This window comes from Acartia tonsa, chromosome 6 (genome assembly GCF_053477335.1).
Source record: "Acartia tonsa isolate MP-2025a chromosome 6, ASM5347733v1, whole genome shotgun sequence".
Classification (NCBI taxonomy): Eukaryota; Metazoa; Arthropoda; class Copepoda; order Calanoida; family Acartiidae; genus Acartia; species Acartia tonsa.
The window spans coordinates 39,157,368-39,179,784 of record NC_137265.1 but is presented as its reverse complement, the minus strand read 5'-3'; the positions used below and the strand labels follow the sequence as shown (position 1 = coordinate 39,179,784).

Below are 22,417 nucleotides of genomic sequence, written 5' to 3'. Positions count from 1 at the left end.
TGCTGGTAAGCAATATTTCCAAAAATCTATGAATTTTAAAGGCTGCTAGCGGCCAAACGGCTGAACGTACAGATCATACCCGCACACCATTTTAAGCGGCATAAGAAGGTCTACAAATAATCTGGAATAGCCAGGGAATGCACAGTGCACAATAATGCACAGGGAAAGCTTCACTGAAGAAAAAACGCGTAAAATAGGTCCTTTTCGCGCATTTCTCTGCACTGCGAGATAATTATGCATTATGATTTATGGCTATTCCAGATTATTTGTAGGCCTTCTTATGCCGCTTAAAACAGTGTTCGGGCATGATCTGTACGTTCAGCCGTTTGGCAGCTAGCAGCCTTTAAAATTCATAGATTTTTGGAAATATTGCTTACCAGCAATATTTTACCGTGAACTGCAGTAGATCCAATTGTTTCAGTTAGTTAAACCTGGTTGTTGGACCTTGCAACTTAATAGTGTCATTGACAGCAGCTAATTTAAAATTTATAAAATACTACATAGCGTCAAAAAGTAAAAAATCTATCCTGATTTATGTTAAAAATATATTAAATACTTACTTGAAATAATTAAACTCAGAACAATATCTTACATAGCAGCTGATTAAATTCCAACTGATAATCTTACTCGTTCCGTCGGACGAACATACCCAAGTTATACAGTAGTTGCGCTACAACAGAGCCGGATCTTTAAATCATTTTAGTGGTGAGCCAGATCGGGGTGAGCCAACTTTCCACTAATTAGAGCACAGCATTTTATGAAATGCCGCGCTGTGATTGGCTGAAATTTGGCTCACCCCGATCTGGCTCACCACTAAAATGATTTAAAGATCCAGCTCAATTACTTATTATTCCTGGTTCCTTATACGCCTAAGATAGGTAATTAACTATAATTATCCTTATATTGATTAATTATATTTGATAAAAAGCGTGATTATAATCTATTACTCGTATAAATAATTATAGCCTAGAAAGTATTGATTAATAATTAAAATAACCTAAAAGCAAATCATTATTATATTACAAAAAGTGATTTTCATTTTTTGTTCATTGTGAAAATGAGCAGCCATAAAACCTAATTTACCCTAAATTTTCTGCCTGTTTTTAACGCTAGTTTAAAGATCATATCACAAATATTCTTACATTGTGAAAATGAAAGCATGATAATTTATTGTTATATAAATTTGCTTTGGTTTAAATTTCTACATATTTCATTTTGCATGTTGTGGTCATAAGCTAAAAAGATATTCAAAAATTTTACAGTTTTTGTGTAGTGATTTATTATTACTTACACCAGATTTTCTTGTTCTCTCATAAATTAAACATTATAGCAGGCTAACGATCTCCCTTCACCCCCCCATTTACCACATTTCCTCCCCTCCTACTGGATGAACAACCAATAAATAACAGGGTAAATAGCAAGATAAATTGACGACAATTTTCCCCCTGTCATAATTCCAAGTACATCCATTACTGTACAATTATACTATTATACAATTAAATATTGCTCAACCTTTAATTATGAATCCTTATCAATTTGAAAAATTTATTTTCAAATTTTAATAAATTCATTTATTTTGAAGCCAAAAAAGGCAATGCACAAAATAGTTTGACACAAAAAACAATGTTCAAAGTATTCACATGCTTACTTACATTGAAAACAATTATATTTCCATTAATCACAACACATGGTTACAGAGATATGACAATGAACAAAAAATAAAAAGCAAACAGGATAAAAAAATTAGTAAGAAATTCGGCCCACATCAATCCAAAGAGTGATGGTACATTTATATGTTTATTACACTAGTCTCCATATTCTTATAATCACGTTTTCTTATTCGTTGACTTAACAACCTTGGGGACTTCTATTGAATTTTGATTCGTTGGTTCATTGAGTTGAGTGTAGAAACGTGTCAACCACTAATTGTAATTTATTGTAGGCGCAATTTTGTGAATCATCATTGGGGATGTACATCAATGTATCGACCATTATCTTATCCCCTTAGATCACTGCACAAATTTTTAATGGTTGGTCCAAACGTGTCAACCACTAATTGTAATCTACAGAAGGGGCAATTTTTAATATCATCATTGGGGATGTACATCAATGTATCGACCATTATCTTATCCCCTTAGATCACTGCATCAATCTCTCCTCCCCTCCCCCCAAAGTCTTAGGAAATTAGCTAAAAATAACAACTGTTCAGACATTATTTTAAATTTTAATTCCATTGTCCTATCCCCGTATCTCTGTCATAAGTGAACACGAAATGTTTCCAACAATAATGGAATCAATCTAATTTTCCATCAAAAATAATAATTTTCACGCCAGGAAGAAAAGAATCAACTAATTGAGTTAAAACATTTTATGAATCTTTTTACATTTGAAACTGAATTTTACATATGCATCGATAATGACATTGTACCTAATTGTCTTGTGAATCAACAATTTAAAAGTCAAGATTATATGTCATTTTCTTAATAGAAATTTTAAAAAAGGTAAAGAAAATTTAACAAAAAATTAGTATAAGGATTTTCTGGTAGAGTTGAGCAAGATTTGAATTAATTGGACCATTTTAACATGCCTAATCATATATTCGATTGAATGAATCCTCTAGTAACACACAAACAGGCACAACAAATTATATACATAGAAAAGCATTCCTTTTAAAAACAAGGACAATTATGATTTTAAGTACATATCAAATTGAGACTAACTTTAAACTGTAGTTTTAAAAATAAACTGTATATAGAAAAACTAAAAAATTAAACTTTGTAAGCTAAAGTACTTTTTTTCCGCTGGAAACTGGATGACAAATAAACGGTCTAACTGACATACTCCAATTATATAGTAGCTGCGCTATTTACAATATCCGTTAAGTTGCAATGCGTAGCTTCACAATTTTCTAAACCTATTACTTATCAACGTATCTGTGGCAAATTATATGATTTGTGGTGTATTACTACATGAAATAAGTTTTTGTTATATTTTTTTTGTTTGTTTGCTATTCATGTTTTATATCATTTATGCAATATTCAGCTGCTTTCGTGGAATTTTAATATTATTTTTTAAAATGTTTTTGTAAATATAAAGTAATTTTTTAAATTAACTACCATAATTAACAATTAAGGTTAAATACTCAAATTTTGACATGTTAGAATCGTCCGGGGAATTACAAACTTTCTTTAAAGATTCCAAAAGTAATGTTACTTTGTCAAATTTTGACATATGGACTGACGTACGGACAAATAGCCTAATTATATAGAGCAACTGTGCTACTACCAAATTCCAAAGTATGAATCCTGCCGTGCTAAATAAATGTATGTTAGCACCATCCCCACAGCTGTTAGCGGATCTAACAACCCCCTTTCCAACCCCCCATTTTAAAGTGTTCAAGTAAAGAAAATTCTTTTTTGTCTTAATTTGAGCAGGTTTAAATTACCGAAAAGAGCTTACTGTCCGGACGGACCCTAATTATAGAGAAGGTTCGCTTTTAAATAAAAAAAAATAGTTTGACTTAAAAGTCAAAATAAGTCTACTTGCATGTTTTCATAATTAAATACCATAATTTCTTTACTTTTATTTGGTACTTTATAGTATTTACTTTAGTATATTTTCCCTATGTTTGACTTGAAGTTTGTTTAACTACACATTCTTGAATATTATATTGTAGCAAAGCTTCTCAATAGGCGTTCTTGTTGTCTACAATGTATTGATAGTCAGGGAGTAAGGGAGGGAACAATGGGCAATTAATTCAATTTAAGAGTTTTCGCTGAAAAGCAATGAAAACCAGATTTAGCCAGAAAATTTGACCAAAATTGTAAGGGGATCATGGTAATATAATTTAGAACTAAATTAGTTCCAAGAAAAAAATCATTCACTTGAAAATTAAATTACCAATACATCACAATGTAGTAAACATTCTGTAATTAATCACTAAAAAAATTGTGCTTAGAACTTCGTCAAACCTTCTCATATATTTTTTACTGCAACATAAATTCAAGGGGTTCTTAGATTGTGTAATACATAAATATCACAGTAGAGTTTCTATATATGAAATAACATTTTCTTGGGAAAAAATATTTGTTAAAACCAGCCATCTTTTCTGTCTGCTATATTCAAAACAATAAATTTATAGAATAGATGTTTAAACAGTTTACTAAATGCTTTTCAATTGCAAGGACTTTAAATCTTGCAGACGAGAAATAATTTCATTACAACTTTGCTTTCTAAATTCAGCTGTTTAATTCTTTCTTTTTCTTTTTGAAAAGAAAGGGACAACATTAATAAATAATTGTTATTTCTGTGTAAACTGTAGCAAAGTCTTTAAGACTACCATTATCAATTTCTCACATCTAGGCTCCTGACTATAAAATTATATTCATAATCATCTTTCCGATTTACACTACTGCATTTTTAAATCTAGTTATTTGTGATTAACAAAACATTTTTTTTAATAATGTGAATATTTTCTTGCAAATAATAATTCTCAAGTTTTTAGTGACATCTAGCGACAAATATAGAACTAATATATTGCAGATGTTCCCAAATTTGATTTTTGCCTGAATTTACGTTGTTTTCAATTATTTTTCTGTTAAGGGTTGAACTCTCCCTGAGGTGTTGGCAAATTAACTTTGTCCTTATTTTAATTAATTGGGTTATTGTCAGTTTTATGAGATCAATAGATAATTTTCAAAATATTTTTCAGCAAATGAAAATGCAAAACAAATTTATCTAGATAAAAATGCAGAAATCATTATAACTCATACATAGATATCAAAGTAAAGGAGTAAATGGGTGTTTACCCCTTTAGACTTTGAAACCTCGTATTTTACACCCCATAAGTTTTTTAAAACATACGTTAGATTACCCTCTTGAACCTATGGAACCCCCCATTCAAAGTAAAAAGCTTGGGCGTTCTTGGGTTCACATTAGTTTACAATTTGCTTTATGTTCTTTTGCCGGCACCTGGCTATATTTACATTTTTGAAAGATTTAGCTAAAACGAAAGACCCAACCCATAGACAGTACAAGGCCCTTGAAAAAGGAAAAGGGTTACACAGCTATTTATCACTCTATATATATTACTTTAATTTCAAAACTAACTCAGCTAGTTAGCGGGGCATTGATGCGCTAGTACCCAAAGTCAGTCAGAACCTGCTGAATTCGTTTTATTTTTTTGGGGGGGGGTAAAATTTTGGAAATAAAAATTTTGGGGTTGCCTACAGCACCCCCAAGCTCATTTGGGGGGGTATTCTTTATTTCATAGAGGCATTTTTTTTATTTGGGAGGGGAGGGGGGGGGATTAAAAATTGAAAATCCAAAATTTTAAAATCCTAAATTCATTTTGGGAGGGGGTAATCACCCCTTTACCCCCCCCCCCCATCCTTGGACGTCTATGTTCCCCTGTTCCCTGATTCTAGTTTTCTGTTCTTTTTATATACAGTGTGTTTTTTTTTATGAGAACTTTTTTGAAAGCAATTTTACCCCACTTATAATGGCTTATTTTCTTCGTTTTTAAGGGAAATTATAAAACAACCAAAAAAAAATTTCAGTTTTTGTTGAAAAAGTACAGTAAAGTTGAAAATTAAAAACTTTGGTGACAACATCTAAAAATGGTTTTAGCGCATTTTTCTTATGCTCAAAATTGGATTTTCAGTAGTCGACTTTGGGGGGCCAGTACTTTCTCCCTGATTGAGATATGGCCTTCAAACTTTAACCTATTCTAGTACATGTCCCCAATAGTATCTGTATAAATTTATAGCTCTATATCTCAACTTTGAAGCGTTTTGCAGCCATTCTTGCAAAAGGTAGAATATTTGAACATAAGAAAAATGCGCTAAAACCATTTTTAGATGTTGACGCCTAAGTTTTTAATTTTCAACTTTACTGTACTTTTTCAACAAAAACTGTAATTTTTTTGGTTGTTTCATAATTTCCCTTAAAAAACGAAGAAAATAAGCCATTAATCATTAAATTCTGATAACTATAAGTGGGGTAAAATTGCTTTCAAAAAAGTTCTCATAAAAAAAACACACTGTATAATGTTGTTGCTGCGCTACTTATGGATATACTTTCCTCGTCTTTATGTGTTTGTTGGCTGAATGAATCACCTACTTTATATATATGATATAGCTGTGAATAATTTAGAAGTTTATCTTTTATTTTTATTAAATTACAAAACAGGATTCATCCTATACTTTAATTTTCATTTCAGCAGAAAACTACCTATAATACGATGAGATAAATAACTATTTTTCTAGTATTGCTTCGAAACCGATCAATATCCACTGGATTAAAACTAGTTCTCAGCCATACTGAGAAATCATGTCTGGTATCGTATTTTAGACAATTTTCCACGAATATTAAAATAAAAATCATAAAACTATTACCATTTTTGGTTTTAATTTTATAAAATTTCATTTTAATATCAGTGGGAAGTTGACATTAAAATAATACGACAAAAAACTATTCAGTCTGTTATATTTTAACTAATTAGCGGCTTCGCCCCTAGCCTCTAGGGACTTTGCCCCAAGAGGAGATCAAAAAAAAATTTAGGCGAAATTCGTAAAAGGACCAAGGAAATCTTCATCAAAAAAAAGGACCAAGGAAATCCTCTGCAAAAAAAAGGACCAAGGAAATCTTCTGCAAAAAAAGGACCAAGGAAATCATCTGCAAAAAAAGGACCAAGGAAATCTTCTGCAAAAAAAAAAAAAATGGGGGGGGGGATTTTTCGATTTTTGGGGGTGTCCCACCCCCCAAGAAAATAGCCTAAAACCACCACAGGACCAGTAGGTATATTTGCTGAAGAGTAGAATCCGATTGGTTCAGTGGTTACCGAGATCTTAAGCTTCAGACGGACGGACGGACAGACATCAAGCTACTTTGTATTAAAGATAGTTTTCGTTAAAACTGTCCCCGCATAAGATTGTGCCTGATTTCGTGACCTTGTAATTGAATTGAAAACAAGGATGATTTTATTATTAAGTAGCACAGCAACAATAAGCTGATATCATAATTATGGATAACTTTGAATGCTTTTCTTCAAATTCGGTAGGTATTATTTTAAATATGCAGCAGTTTAATTTGAATTTTTAATCAACCAGAGACAGACATCCAGTGGACTAAGTATGTACAAACTTTAAAAAGTTCAAGGGCAAATAAGCATTAAAAATCCTACTTCTGAAAGTTTAATTAATAGAATAAAAATATTTGTAAGAATCTTTAGGCTTTGTATATTAAAGTAAATGAGCCGTTTAACAATATTTGCAAAAGAGAATAAAAATCCGTAAGAAAAAAATATACAGAAGAAAGTTGGTTCCTGAAATAACAATACATTTCATCTTTTAGAAAAACTATGACAAACAGGTCTGGTGGACAGAGTAACATACAGGCCCTAATTATAGAGCAGAGGCGCTAATAAGAAGTATATTACAGCAAGGTATTGTCGTAGTATTGTGATTGCCACAAGGGACGTACATTTTTGTTGATCCCCTATAAAGATAAACAAAATTACCCCTACAGTAGATTAACATTCTTCGTGGAAAAGTTTGAAAACTCTTGAAACGTCCTCAAAGCTTTAAAGCCAATAAATGGGAGATTGCGTTCATAAACCTTTGAGGACCACTATAATATACAGTCAAATGTCCCCTCCCTCCCTGGGTTACTGCAGGGAGAGTTGTGTACATCAGTTAATATTAGAGACAGAAAGTGAATGGGGGGGGGGGGGGGGGCATTCAGTAAGGTGTTTAATTGTATGTGTCGAAAAAATATACCTATTGATCAATTTTTTATTTGACTGAGCTTTATTGATGTCCATTATGTTTGGTGAAAAGTTACCCGAGTTTGGGATAAGGCATTCCCCGGCTACACTCCAGTTCCATTATTTTCAGTAGGAAAGCTACTCTACGTTTTAATGTTCAGCTGCCAGCCAAGTTTAGGGGGAAACGTTATTTTTCGGCTGCTGTTTGAGATATACGGCCTACTGTTTGTTTCCTGGCAATGAACTCTACTCTGTAACTTGCCTGGTCTTCTAAAATGCTCTGGCGGAAATCAAATGTGTTTTTAAAAGCGAAGCTTTTCTATAATTAGGGTCGGTCCGTCCGTCCGTCTGTCCGTCCGAGATAGATAGCTTTTATGCGTTAATTTAGGCATGTTAGAATTGTCCTATCGATTTCATGATGACTTTGCATGATGATTCCTGTAGTAGTTAGGTACGATTTAGAAAGCGTAGCAACTCTATAATCATTACCAGAAAGTCCGTACGTCCATTTGAAACATGTCGATTTTTTTTACTTTTTTAACATCAAATTTTCATATGATCCAATCATCCGATTGATCTGATTTTTGGTGTATTAATTCCTGGGATAACAAAGTATAATGTTATAAGCGAAGCAACTCTATAATCAAGTCCTAAAAATGTAAGTATGTCCATAAAAATTATCCTGTATCAAGCAGTTTTTCAACAAATTTACTTACAATTTTGGTTCAACTCTTATATATATTTATATTCTGATTATTCAGTTCTGTCACTATATAAATTTTAATGTCCGTTTGTCCTACTGTTTCAGTGCTTCGCTTTTATGGATGTTGTCATCCTTGTTTATTTGCTATCTAGGAGGAAATATGACATAATCTTCCATATTTTTATTTTCGCGGATTTGCTGAAACACTATTTTTTTATTTCCTTGAAGAAATTGTACGCGACAGAATTCTTATAAAGATATTTATTTCAGAAACACAGGGATAAACCAATTGATATATTATTACTTGAATGTTGCACTAGATTTTAATTTTTTCTGAGCTGGATCTTTAAATCATTTCAATGGTGCGCTAAATCACCCCGCGCAGAATTTGAGCCAATCACAGCGGCGCATTTTACGAAATGGGACGCTGTGATTGGCTGAAATTCAGCGCGGGGTGATTTAGCGCACCATTGAAATGATTTAAAGATCCAGCTCTGATAAAGGGATGCTCGCAGCTGGCTAAATTAATGATACCCTTATCCAACCCCTTTACCAAAACCCCTCCCTCAAATATTTTTAGGAAAATTGATGCGCAGTTAAAAAATGATATCTTCTTTTTTGATCCCAAGCACTTACATACCAACCATTGTAGACAATTAACCCTTAGATTGCATAACCTTTGTCTTAGAAGTCCTAAGACTCTGCATGGTAATTGGTTGCATTTTTTACGATTTACGCTAGAAACGCTGGTTATGGATTTAAAATTTTCTTTAGGTAATGGGGTATTAGACTCTTATTTCTAAGATTTTGATTTTATTACAAAATCTGGCGGGATATTCATTTGACGTCATTGATAAAATGCCGATAAATCAATTTGACGCCATTGTCCTATCCATAAATTCCTGATTTCTTTTGACAAAGTACCAACTTTCAGGAAAATAATAGCGCGCAACTTTTTTAATGCTTTAAGTATTGAATAACAATTAGTTCTGTTATTTTTTATATATAGAAAATTGGGCTATTTTATAATTAAGACGTCTATTCATTGGATATTATTAGGATAACTATCCTATCACATAAAGTAGTAAGGAATATTTGTCTTGAAACAAATCAGTTACCAGAATCAGTTGCTATATCCTCATTACCTTTACAGCTTATGGGATCTAATTCAGTAAAATGGAAACGCACTACCGACCTGTGTGAAGCCATAATAAGTTATAAAATGTTTAGATAAATAAATATTAGATATTAGAATTGAACCTATTTTGCTGTAGTTGCATAATTGTGTTTCAAACAAGACCGAAAACGGTCATAGATGCGTAGATGTATAATATAATTTTAAATAGAATGAATATCATATTATATTTATAGAGAGATACATATCAATTTAATTTTCGTTGTCTTTGAAAATTAGACAATTAAAAAATAGTAGAGGTGTTTTCAAACATATTACACAAATATACGCTAATACATTTGACTCTAAAGGCAATCAAATTGCATATACTCTAATACGAAATAAATTTTTCTGTTGAAGGCAGTTAGTCATTCAGTGAGGGAAGCTTAATCCTTTAGAGTTTCTACGTATATATATCAATAATCAAAATTAAATTATTTTATTTCTACGAAAGTATTTGGTATATTTGAATTTCATAAATAAGCAGTAATTTTAATAAATTTATTTAGCCGATATTTTTCAATATTTGATTTATTGTTGAAAATTGGACCAATGAAAACATTATTTCCAATTGAAGAATAGTTATCTCTCGCATCGTATTATAAACAGCTTTCCGCGGATATAGAATGTACAATTATAAGATTAAAACCATTTTTTCTAAACCCGAGGTGCCGTAGGCACGGGCGAAAAAAACTGGTTTTAATCTTATGATTGTACATTTTTATATTCGTAGAAAGCTGGATATATTACGATGCTAGACATAGTTTTTTCGTATGGTGAGAACCGGTTTCTATCCACCGGATACGAAAGAATACGAGAAAATCAAATCCTTACATACAATAGGAAGTATCTGTATGGAAGTTTCTTACTAACAGCCGGACTGATCTAAATCATCTTTACAGAAAAGTGCCTCCAGCTTTTAAATTCCGGGGGCCTCCAGAGTATAAATAGTAGTAAGAAATATCTGCAGGCAGCTACTACTGAATTGTTTTCAGCCGCGTAGTGAATGTACAATGCGGCCGGAGGAACCCTGTCGACAATTGTGTTATTAAGTATGTAGTTATAATTTCATAAGTTGGTTATAATATATTTCAAATATTCAATTTGATTGATATTTAACGTATTGAACACCATGCATTGCATAAACTTCAAATACAAAATTTAAATGTTACAAATTTTTTGCACAATATAATTTTTGCCTAATATCAATATTTTTTAATTTATAATGTCGGCTCTTTTGTTCCATGTTTCTTTTCCATAACTCGTTTTGTACGACTGTTTTACTTTCATAAAGCTGGAAGTTATTATATGAAAAGCCATTTACTTGTCTCCTTTTAAAGATAGATACTTAAAATTTCATGTGAATGTTTTTATGACAATTTAGTATTTACTCCCTAATTTAATATTTTGGTAGCAGAAGTTAACTAGGTTCGGTGCGTCCGTTCAGTCGGTTAACATAAATTAGAATTTCTCAGAATCTGTGAAAGAGATCTGTAATTTTTATAATGTAAATTCCTCTAAATATGGGGCATGTTTGGCCATTCTATAAATTTGGCAGCAAGACCGGACCTTGACTGCTTTTTCAGCCGCTATTCATCCTATATTTTTCCTATTTTTTAGCTTCTAACAATGGTAGATTTTGTTGGTAGATTTTTTTTTGTCTTCTAGATAGATTTTTAATTCATTGTCCTATAATTGTTGAATTTGTAAATATCGAAACCAGTATTAAGAGATTAGATGGTTAGATAAATCAGGAAGTAAGGGAGGGGACAATGGGCAATTAATTCAATATAAGAGTTTTCGCTGAAAAGCAATGAAAACCAGATTTATCTAGAAAATTTGACCAAAATTGTAAAGGGATCATGGTAATATGATTTAGAACAAAATTAGTTGACTTGAAAACTAAATTACCAGTACATCACAATGTAGTAATATTCTGTAATTAATCACTAGAAAAATCGTGTTTAGAACTTTGTCAACCCTTCTCATATATTTTTAAATGCCTCCTAAATTCAAGGGGTTCTTAGATTGTTTAATACATAAATATCACAGTAGAGTTTCTATACATGAAATGACATTTTCTTGGAAAAAATATTTGTTAAAACCAGCCATCTAATAACAAATTTTTTTGTCTGCTATATTTAAAACTAATTCAGCAAGTTAGCGGGGCATTAATGTGCTAGTACCCAAAGTCAGGCAGAACCCGCTGAATTCTTGCACATTCTCTTTAAGCCATTACCCAAAAACTGAGACTCTTAAAAATTGAATATTGAATAAGCATTTTGGGCAGGAGTAGCTTATGGAGTTGGAGGTTTCCCAGTTTCAGCTTACTGGGCTCTTTTGGGGTCTTACAAAATTGATGAAAAGTCAAAATTGTAAGGAAGTCTTATAGTAAAAAAGACTACAAAGGTTCTTGTCAAAGATTTCTTAAAATTCACAATAAGTGATTCGCTCCTGAAGAAAAATTTTGTTATTAGATTTATTAAAGGATTAAATAATTGTATAACAATAGATAAATAAAAAATATTATGTTGAATAACTAAATATATGATTTTATTGGACATTAATATAGTTTAAATAAATTCTTCTCGTGCTTCTCCTTAGAATTTAAATTCCTGAAAAAAGAAAAAAAAATTTAAAAATCCTGATAAAAGTATAGAAGTGTATGTCTGTTTCAAATATGTTTATATATCCTTTTACCCTTCTTAGCAAACTCGCAATTGTTTTACTATTCCCTGTTTAAACTGTACTACGCCCCTAGAGGCATCTAGTGCACATAAGGTGGAGGGGAATCAACCCCTTCACACCCTTATTCAATTTTGTTTCAAAAAAAAATATTTTTTACGGGGGCTTATTTTTCCTAGGGGCGATTTAATTTGGGATTGTTGTAATTATTATAAACCTTTGAGAAGCTACACTGTAAAGGAAAACAATATCTGTTCAGCGGTTGGTGAGATCATTCGGTACAAACAGACAGACAGACAGACTCACAGTATTAATTTTATGTAAGACTTGTATTTCCAAGTTCTTCCTATTTTTAAGTAATTTAAAACTGCAATGAAAAATGAAGTTTACTTTTATTTTTATTACCTTTTTTAACACAGACTGCGGGTCTTTTTGCATCACATGGGGCGTCCCACCATTGGTAAGGGCTTAGATCCTAAAATAAAAACGTGCATCATTTTTCAGGGATTACCCAACAATTACAGAGGGGTAATTTTATTAATCATAATTGTTATGCATATAAATTTTTTTCTATTGTTTTGATTAATTTACAAAGGTTTCATATTATCAGAAAAATAATAATTAGAAAAAATATTCATTAAGAAAAAGACAAAATGACTAACAGACATAAATTTAAAGTTTTAACCTGCTGGGCTGTACATTTTTCATAATTTGTGTTTGGTTCTCCCGACTGCCAATTTGTATAGGTTACTGAAATAGAATATAAAATTACATTGCATGTTGGCAAACATTCATATTGAGTAGATCTACTACCAAGAAGAAAATAAAAACCTGCGGGGCTATTTAGTAACCTAACCTAACCAAGCTGAAGTAATAATGAATAGTCAAAAAATGCTGATGAAATCTAAATCTGAATTGGACATTTAATCCTTTATTTAAGGTCTAATTTTGAAGACGACTTTCAACAACAAAAAGCTTTTAGGATAAATTATACCTGGATAATTAGTAGACCATTCAAAATGTTGGTTATCTCCCACAGTATCTCTCAGTCCAATCCATACCCCACAACCATCATACCAGTACAAACCAGGACAAGATCTGGTCTGTAGCAAATCTAAAAATCAAATAGTTTGTATGTCAAAAATCTAAACTTAGCTGAATTGTTGAATTAAATTGTTTTAGTTGTAATGATCTTAGGGGGGGGGGGGGAATTGAACATTACTACTCTTTTAAAAAGTATAATATTGAGACATTTTATTTGTTGTTTTATTGCGGACACTAAAGTTTAAATCTGATAAACTAATTCTATCAATGCTAATTTAATTCTACTTACTTGTTGTGATGAATTGTTGTTCCTGTTGGTTTCGGACGAAAGCTAATTCAGCTCCCCCATGAAAATCACTCTTAGCCCTACAAAATATGATTATGAATAAATGGTCGTTTAAAAGACTTTAATGTTTAGATTGGCTGTTAAAGTATGTGTTGATTAAGTTAAATTAGGCCTAATAAGGTCTGTAATATAGATTCCCAATAAAACAGCAAATGAGTTGTATACAGGATAAAAATTTTGAAAAAAAGATCTTAACAAATATAATGCAGAATATCTTTAGTAGCAGTCAAGAAAATCACATTTTCATAGCATTACTGCATTCGAATTTGGAAAGAAATGAATTAATAGATCACCTGCAAGCAAGTCTAGCTTCATCCCATGTCAAGTCTTGCTCAATTATTGTATAACAAAATCCTGTGATAAAATATTTAATAAAATCAGATTAACATTTTTCAAAGCATTAAAAAAGCATTGAACCAATGAATGATAACATTTAGCTGCCAAATGTATTTCTTTTGAATAAGTAAGGAAAATGAAGTTTGTTTAAAAGCTCCTATCGTGGCTTCTAATTTAGGAAGATGGCTTTTGGTTCATACCTGAAAATCTAAAATGGTACAAAGACAATCTTGTGCATAGGGTTCAGCTTTAAAATATTTCTTTTCAGCAGCTAACTATAGTGCTCTAGCAAAACGGGGATAGATAAAACTGCTTTTGGCCTACCTATTCTATTGACGTCAGGAAATACCCTATACCGCAACTCTTTTCTGAAAGGTTTCTTATCCCCTTCACTTTCTCTTTCCCTCTACTATGACGTCAATAGAATAGGAAGGCCAAAAGCGGTGACATCTAGCCCCATTTTCCTATGGTACTAGGAACAGCTACACAGTAACTTCTAAATTAAAGCCCACCTGTTGATTGATCAAATCTCCAGCTTGCATCACTGCACCTTGATCCAGCATTGGTGATATGAATATTATTCCCGTCACGATGTACATTGTGATTGCCAATCAGGTTGATGTTCACATTAGCATTTCCACCTTAATTAAAAATGGCTGGTATGAACATCAGAAAGAGATGAGATAACTGTATGAATTTAATAATTCTAGTTTAAGCTTTGTATGATTTGGGATAATGAAATAATCTTCATATGATTATTAAAACTCTAGTGCTAGGACTAAATATACAAAAAGTTCTCTTACCCAATCCAATTCCCGTGCCAATACCAACTCCTTGCGCCGATCTGCCTTCTGATTGGTCAGTTGGATGACCAATCGCATTTGAGAATAGACAGAACAAGGGTAACAAAAACATATGGCAAGCCATCCTAGAAAAAATAAACTTAAAAATAACATAGAGACAAGGCTTATAAATCTCACTAGCGCCTTCGCCCCTAGCCTCTAGGGGCTTTGCCCCATGAGGTAGTTTTTAAAAAGATATAAAAAATTTCGGGTGCCCCGAACCATACTCCCCCCCAATTTTTGGGGGGGTTTGGGGTGTCCCACCCCCTAAGAAAATAGCTTAAAACCACCACAGGACCAATAGGTATATACCCTGAAGAGTAGAATCCGATCGGTTCAGTGGTTACCGAGATCTTAAGCTTCAGACGGACAGACATCAAGCTACTTTGTATTATAGATAATAAAGAGTAATATAGAGCAGGGGGGCCATTTATTATCAGGTTGTTAATTACACTAGTCCCCAAAATTTTATAATAACGTTGACTTCTTATTCGTTGGCTAGAAAATTTCAATCTTCGTGCAAAAGGGGTAAAATTGTGAATCATCATTAGGGATGAACATCTATTTATCGTCTCTGATTGAAGGGTAAACAAATATTATTAAAAAGAAATACAAATAATAATTTTAATAGTTAAACATATCATTCATCATTATTTATCTCATGACAACGAAAATTTGATGAAAAATTACCGTTTGTAAAGATGAAAATTTGAATATAAATGTACCTGTTTTTACCAAGACTATCTAACTGCAACTGAGCAGCATTCCTAATTTTTTATTAAAATCAAGTTATTTCCCCTATTTTTAAACCATATAGCTCCACCCTTTTATGTAGTTATAAATATCACGTAAGAGTATTATATACTTGTATTTTTACCTCAAACAATTTAACCTACTTAACCCATACAGATCGGGACCCAATCCCCACCTTAATATATCGGGGGGAGGGGGGGGGGGGGGCTAATTTACAGATAGTGACATAAAATTTTTGTGCATTTTTAGAGAAATTACTTTTTACAGTTATATTAATTATATTTTCATCTGCTTCTTATCACAATAAAAAACTAGATAAAAATTTGGCTGTTCTAGAGCTGTTTTGAAATTCAGCGGCTGGCAGCTTATGAACGGCAAAATTACAAGTAGGAATTTGAAAATTGTTTAAAATCGGTCAAGAATTTCAAACGGTCATGACTTTACCATTCACGGAAGTTTATTATTGCTCAAGGATTTACAACAATAATTTTTGGGTCTCTAGCTGTAAAAGAAGCCACGATATTCATTATTTATATCTAAAGTAAAAGCTGGACAAAAAATCTGTCATAAAAGTCATAATGCAGAAATTAAGATTTATTTAGAATTTTCTAAATTTGGTGCCACCTAATTTGGCCGGATACTACGACCGACAGAGACCAGATATCCTTATATAATCAACTCTTGCCGACGTATAGTTACTAAACTTAAAAAGTCATGAAGTCACAGCTTACCTACAAAAAAGTGTCATCAAACAAAATTGAGGTGGGGGGGCTGATTTAACCCCCCCCCCCCTCGATCTTTTAGGGGATAAAAATTTCTTTTTGTTATAAGCTCCACTCACTTTACGTATTTGTTTCCTCTATTATTATATCATACCTCAACCCTTTTAAAATGTAATTGATATCACATAAATTCTGTAAATACATGTATTCGGTTATTTACCCATTTATTGGTCCATTCCTGTTTTTATCCTAAACTCCGCCCACTTTTTTTCATTAATTTAAGCCTGATAAGTAAAGTAATTTCCCCTATTTCTAAATCAAGCTTTAACTTAATTTTGTGTATATTGTGATTTTTAAAAATAATTGTTAAGCTCCACCCACTTTAAAGCTCTACCCTCTTATAATGTGATAAATATCATGTAAAGTTTAAATATACCTGTATTTATATCTTAAACAATTTACCCAAATCATAATAATCCATTACAAAACCTTTATCAAATTGATTAATAACACATAGATTTTGTTAATACAGTTTGGGAGTTGAATCCATTTTTATATAAGCAGAAATATAATCTATGATTACGGTTTTGACCCTCTAAAAAACATAATCTACCATTCCACTTTCCCCTCTCTTGGTGATGATATCATCAACGGCGATATGATTTTTGTAATCTACCATTCCACTTTCCCCTCTCTTGGTGATGATATCATCAACGCCGATATGATTTTTGTAATCTACTATTCCAATTTTGCCTCTCTTGGTGATGATTTCATCAATGCCGGTACGATTTTTGAAATGTACTATTCCACTTTCAAATGTTATGTATAAAGGTAAACTATCAACCTTTTTTGAGATTGTAACAGGTGTCAGACAAGAATGCCTTCTCTCTCCCTTCCTATTCCTCCTTGCCATTGACTGGATCATGAAGAACTGTGAAAGCAATGATGGCATTCGCTGGCAGTTATTTGGCAATCCCAAATATTTGGGAGATCTGGACTTTGCTGATGATATTGTTTGTTAACAAGCAATAGAAGTCAAATGCAAAGAAGGACTAACATGATAGCTGAAACTTCCAAGAAAGTTGGACTTGAAATAAATGTTCCAAAAACCAAAATACTCAGATTAAATGCAAACTCCCAAGAACCAATAACTATTGGAAACCAAATTCTTGAGGATGTTAACTGCTTTGAGTATCTTTAAAGTAAAATTGATGAAGCTGGAGGCACTTTGACAGACGTTAAAGCTAGAATTAACAAATCCAGAACAGCCTTTGCCAGCTTAAACAAAATTTGGAATTCCAACAACATCTCTATAAAGACCAAGTTAAGACTTTTCAAGTCAAATGTTCTCTCTGTTTTGCTGTATGGGGCACAGCAGTGGTCTCCAAGCTACAGACATATGTCAACAAATGTCTTAGGAGAATCCACAAGATCTTTTGGCCAAACAAGATCACAAATGCTGAGCTTTTAGAGCGCAGTGATATGTCAGACATCAAACTGGCAATAAAACAGAGAAAATGGAGATGGTTGGGGCACACTCTAAGGAAAGGGCATGATGATTTAACCAATCAAGCCTTGACTTGGTACCCCTTCACAGGAAAAAGGAAACCAGGTAGACCAAAAACAACCTGGAGGAGGGAATTCCTTGAGGAACTGAGAGCTGAGGAATTTTCATCTTTCAGTGAAGCCTCTCCTGAGGCCCAAATCAAAGATAAATGGAGAACCATTGTGCGTGGCCTATGCTCTAGAAAGAAGAGATAAATGGCGATGATGATGACCATTCCACTTTCAAGAGAGGCAAAACTGCAACGGCGGTTTACACTTTTAACATCGACATAATTGAAATCATACATACTATTTCTAAATCATGTTAATCATAAGAATATTCGATCCATTGTCCCCTCCCTTACTCCCTGGATAAATACATGATTATTGGTTAACATGCTAATTTAAAGCTACGCTTTTTCAAAGTAAGTTCCAGGGAGGCAGGGGACATGGGACTGTAAATTATTATGGTACCCAAAGTTTTATTAATCACGCTCTCATTCGTTGTAGTAAAACTTTGGGACCTTTTTATTTGATCTTTAGGTTGCTAAATTTTTTTAATTTGATCTACGAAAGGGGTAATTTTGTTCATCATATACAGATTTAGGTCAAAGTACCTCGGAAAGTCATTTGAGAAGTTTTGGGATGAAATCAAAAGAAAAAGGATTGTTCATTTTTTCATTAATTAGAAAACTTCGTATATTGCTTTGTTTCTAATGAGAGGTGTACATATGTGGATGTTGGAATTCTTGTTTTTTTACAAATCTGTATTTTCATTTTATAATAATAAAATTATTCTCTTTATCTTGATACAATAGATTTATTATCCTAGAAGGTAAATCAGACACAATAATTCGTCCATTTGTTTATATCTAGTCCCATGTGACTCAAACTCAAACATTATAGGAGCAACGAAATCTGCAGCCGTTATAATTTTCTAAGGCAATGATTAATTCTAAGAAATTCAGCTATTCAAAGCGGTATTACTATTTGAATGCAATTATAATTTTTTTCGCTCCAAAATGTGTACACTTTCTATCCAATAAAGTTGTCTGATTGTTCCTACTATGTATTTCTTTTGGTCCAATAATGTAATTAGGGATCCAGAAATTCTATATTTATTCCTGATTCTTAACGTTTTTCCTGGGTTTTTCTGCAAGAACCAAACATTACAAAAAGTATAATCTAGTAATAGTTATTTATCTCATTGTATTGTAAAAAGCTTTCTTCTATCAAAAACAGTTTTGTTAGCCCCGATGGACCGAAGACCAGGGCTAACAAAACTGGTATTAATTTTATGATTTTTGAATATTCGATTCAACGTTTAGAGATATCTGAAACTTCAGACAGACAGACGGGTTACTTTGTATTATTTTTTCTCACTTTGAATTAATCTTCAACCCAACAATATTAAAGTATCTGTCAGGATTAAAAATTGTTGTTAGATTAATTCAAAATATTCCTTCCTTGTATAAGTATGCAAAATTTCAAACATATATAAAATTGCGAAGATCATTAGCACTGCAGAAATTTAGGAGAATAATAAATGATCATCAATTGCCATGAAATCCCTGACCCTCCAACTAATATTATAATTCCTTACTCTCAATCATCTTCCATTGTCATACCCGGCCCTGTATCCCTGTATGAAATCCCTGACCCTCCAACTAATATTATAATTCCTTACTCTCAATCATCTTCCATTGTCATACCCGGCCCTGTATCCCTGTATGAAATCCCTGACCCTCCAACTAATATTATATTTCCTTACTCTCAATCTTCTTCCATTGTCATATCCCTGTACCCCTGTATGAAATCCCTGACCCTCCAACTAATATTATATTTCCTTACTCTCAATCATCTTCCATTGTCATACCCCTGTATCCCTGCATGAAATCCCTGACCCTCCAACTAATATTATATTTCCTTACTCTCAATCATCTTCCATTGTCATATCCCTATATCCCTGCATGAAATCCCTGACCCTTCAACTAATATTATATTTTCTTACTCTCAATCATCTTCCATTGTCATACCCCTGTATCCCTGCATGAAATCCCTGACCCTTCAACTAATATTATATTTCCTTACTCTCAATCTTCTTCCATTGTCATATCCCTGTATCCCTAAATAAAATCCCTGACCCTCCAACTAATATTATATTTCCTTACTCTCAATCATTTAAAATTGTCTTATCCCTGTATCCCTGCATGAAATCCCTGACCCTTCAACTAATATTATATTTCCTTACTCTCAATCATCTTCCATTGTCATATCCCTGTATCCCTAAATAAAATCCCTGACCCTCCAACTAATATTATATTTCCTTACTCTCAATCATTTAAAATTGTCTTATCCCTGTATCCCTGCATGAAATCCCTGACCCTTCAACTAATATTATATTTCCTTACTCTCAATCATCTTCCATTGTCATATCCCTATATCCCTGCATGAAATCCCTGACCCTTCAACTAATATTATATTTTCTTACTCTCAATCATCTTCCATTGTCATACCCCTGTATCCCTGCATGAAATCCCTGACCCTTCAACTAATATTATATTTCCTTACTCTCAATCTTCTTCCATTGTCATATCCCTGTATCCCTAAATAAAATCCCTGACCCTCCAACTAATATTATATTTCCTTACTCTCAATCATTTAAAATTGTCTTATCCCTGTATCCCTGCATGAAATCCCTGACCCTTCAACTAATATTATATTTCCTTACTCTCAATCATCTTCCATTGTCATATCCCTGTATCCCTGACCCTTCAACTAATATTATAATTCCTTACTCTCAATCATCTTCCATTGTCATACCCGGCCCTGTATCCCTGTATGAAATCCCTGACCCTTCAACTAATATTATAATTCCTTACTCTCAATCATCTTCCATTGTCATACCCGGCCCTGTATCCCTGTATGAAATCCCTGACCCTCCAACTAATATTATAATTCCTTACTCTCAATCATCTTCCATTGTCATACCCGGCCCTGTATCCCTGTATGAAATCCCTGACCCTCCAACTAATATTATATTTCCTTACTCTCAATCTTCTTCCATTGTCATATCCCTGTACCCCTGTATGAAATCCCTGACCCTCCAACTAATATTATATTTCCTTACTCTCAATCTTCTTCCATTGTCATATCCCTGTATCCCTGCATGAAATCCCTGACCCTCCAACTAATATTATAATTCCTTACTCTCAATCATCTTCCATTGTCATACCCGGCCCTGTATCCCTGTATGAAATCCCTGACCCTCCAACTAATATTATAATTCCTTACTCTCAATCATCTTCCATTGTCATACCCGGCCCTGTATCCCTGTATGAAATCCCTGACCCTCCAACTAATATTATATTTCCTTACTCTCAATCTTCTTCCATTGTCATATCCCTGTACCCCTGTATGAAATCCCTGACCCTCCAACTAATATTATATTTCCTTACTCTCAATCTTCTTCCATTGTCATATCCCTGTATCCCTGTATGAAATCCCTGACCCTTCAACTAATATCATATTTCCTTACTCTCAATCTTCGAGCACCACAATGCCCAATTCTCGGTGTTCATACTAAATAACAAAATAAAAGTGCTAGCACGTCTGTTTTTACTAGAGTGAGGCTTCAAAACACGCCATAAACTAATATCTTGAAAAGTATCTCTGAAGTAATGTCAGATGCTTTTCATAAGTAATAGAAGAAAAGTCTTTAGGTGCAGGTATATTACACTAGTACAATACAATAGTTGAAATTTATCAGATATTGTTCATAAATCACTAAAGAACATGCCATTTTCATTATGTTACATTAATTCTAACTATTAAATTTTGAATCCACTAGCGAAAAAAAATTAAAAAAGAAAATTTTGAAGCACAGACGTACTCACATTCTCAATATAGAAAAGTGCTGTGCTTTTAATATCTACTGTTTCATATAAACATCCAATTTTCCTGATTTTGCAATGTTTAAGGCCCAGAAGCAAAACAGGACAGCCCCCCTCATCCAACCCCCCCCCCCCAATAAAATACTCTGGATCATTACATCTGGGAGGAGGAAAGGGGGGAGGGGTGTGGGATTTATATGAAAATGGTTTATCGGAGGTTTGCACATAATCTCACCGGCTCCCGGAGGCTTTAAACTCCCTCCGACACAAGTTTGATTCCTCGCAACCTAAGAAAAGGAAGCTATGGACAAGGTGATTGGGGGGGGGAGGGGGCGGGGGGGTTAGGAAGGGTTTAGTTGGGAACAATTTAGTTCTTACTAGATCATTGTTCAGTTATTATGTGAATATATAAAAAAATAAAATCGACAGGCATATTGAAACATGACATGTTGTTTTAGCCAAAGGGTTTCTTTAACTTTATACCCAATAATGTAAAGGAGCAAGATTAATTCAATATTTAAAAATTTTATTTTAGTATGCAATTTATTTATTTATAGTAATATGAAATTTGAATTGAAAATAATCCGTTTTTTAATGAATTCCTAATCA

General features: G+C 32.9%; 2 protein-coding genes across 2 annotated transcripts in view; one reads left to right on the top strand and one right to left on the bottom strand.

Moving 5' to 3' along the window:
- The window catches only part of LOC145322617 (multidrug resistance-associated protein 1-like), a 273,276-nt gene that overhangs the window by 49,230 nt on the left and 201,629 nt on the right, over positions 1-22,417 (top strand). The gene's annotated exons all lie outside the window — the stretch shown is intronic.
- On the bottom strand, positions 12,108-15,683 carry LOC145322610 (snaclec ZK002 subunit alpha-like). Its single transcript, XM_080164760.1, has 9 exons — positions 15,621-15,683; positions 14,857-14,981; positions 14,566-14,694; positions 14,011-14,071; positions 13,661-13,737; positions 13,322-13,441; positions 13,013-13,077; positions 12,733-12,802; positions 12,108-12,257 (listed from the first exon to the last, which is right to left on the bottom strand). Exons 2-9 carry the CDS (start codon positions 14,978-14,980, stop codon positions 12,250-12,252), a joined length of 654 nt encoding a protein of 217 aa, XP_080020886.1. The 5' UTR covers position 14,981; positions 15,621-15,683; the 3' UTR covers positions 12,108-12,249.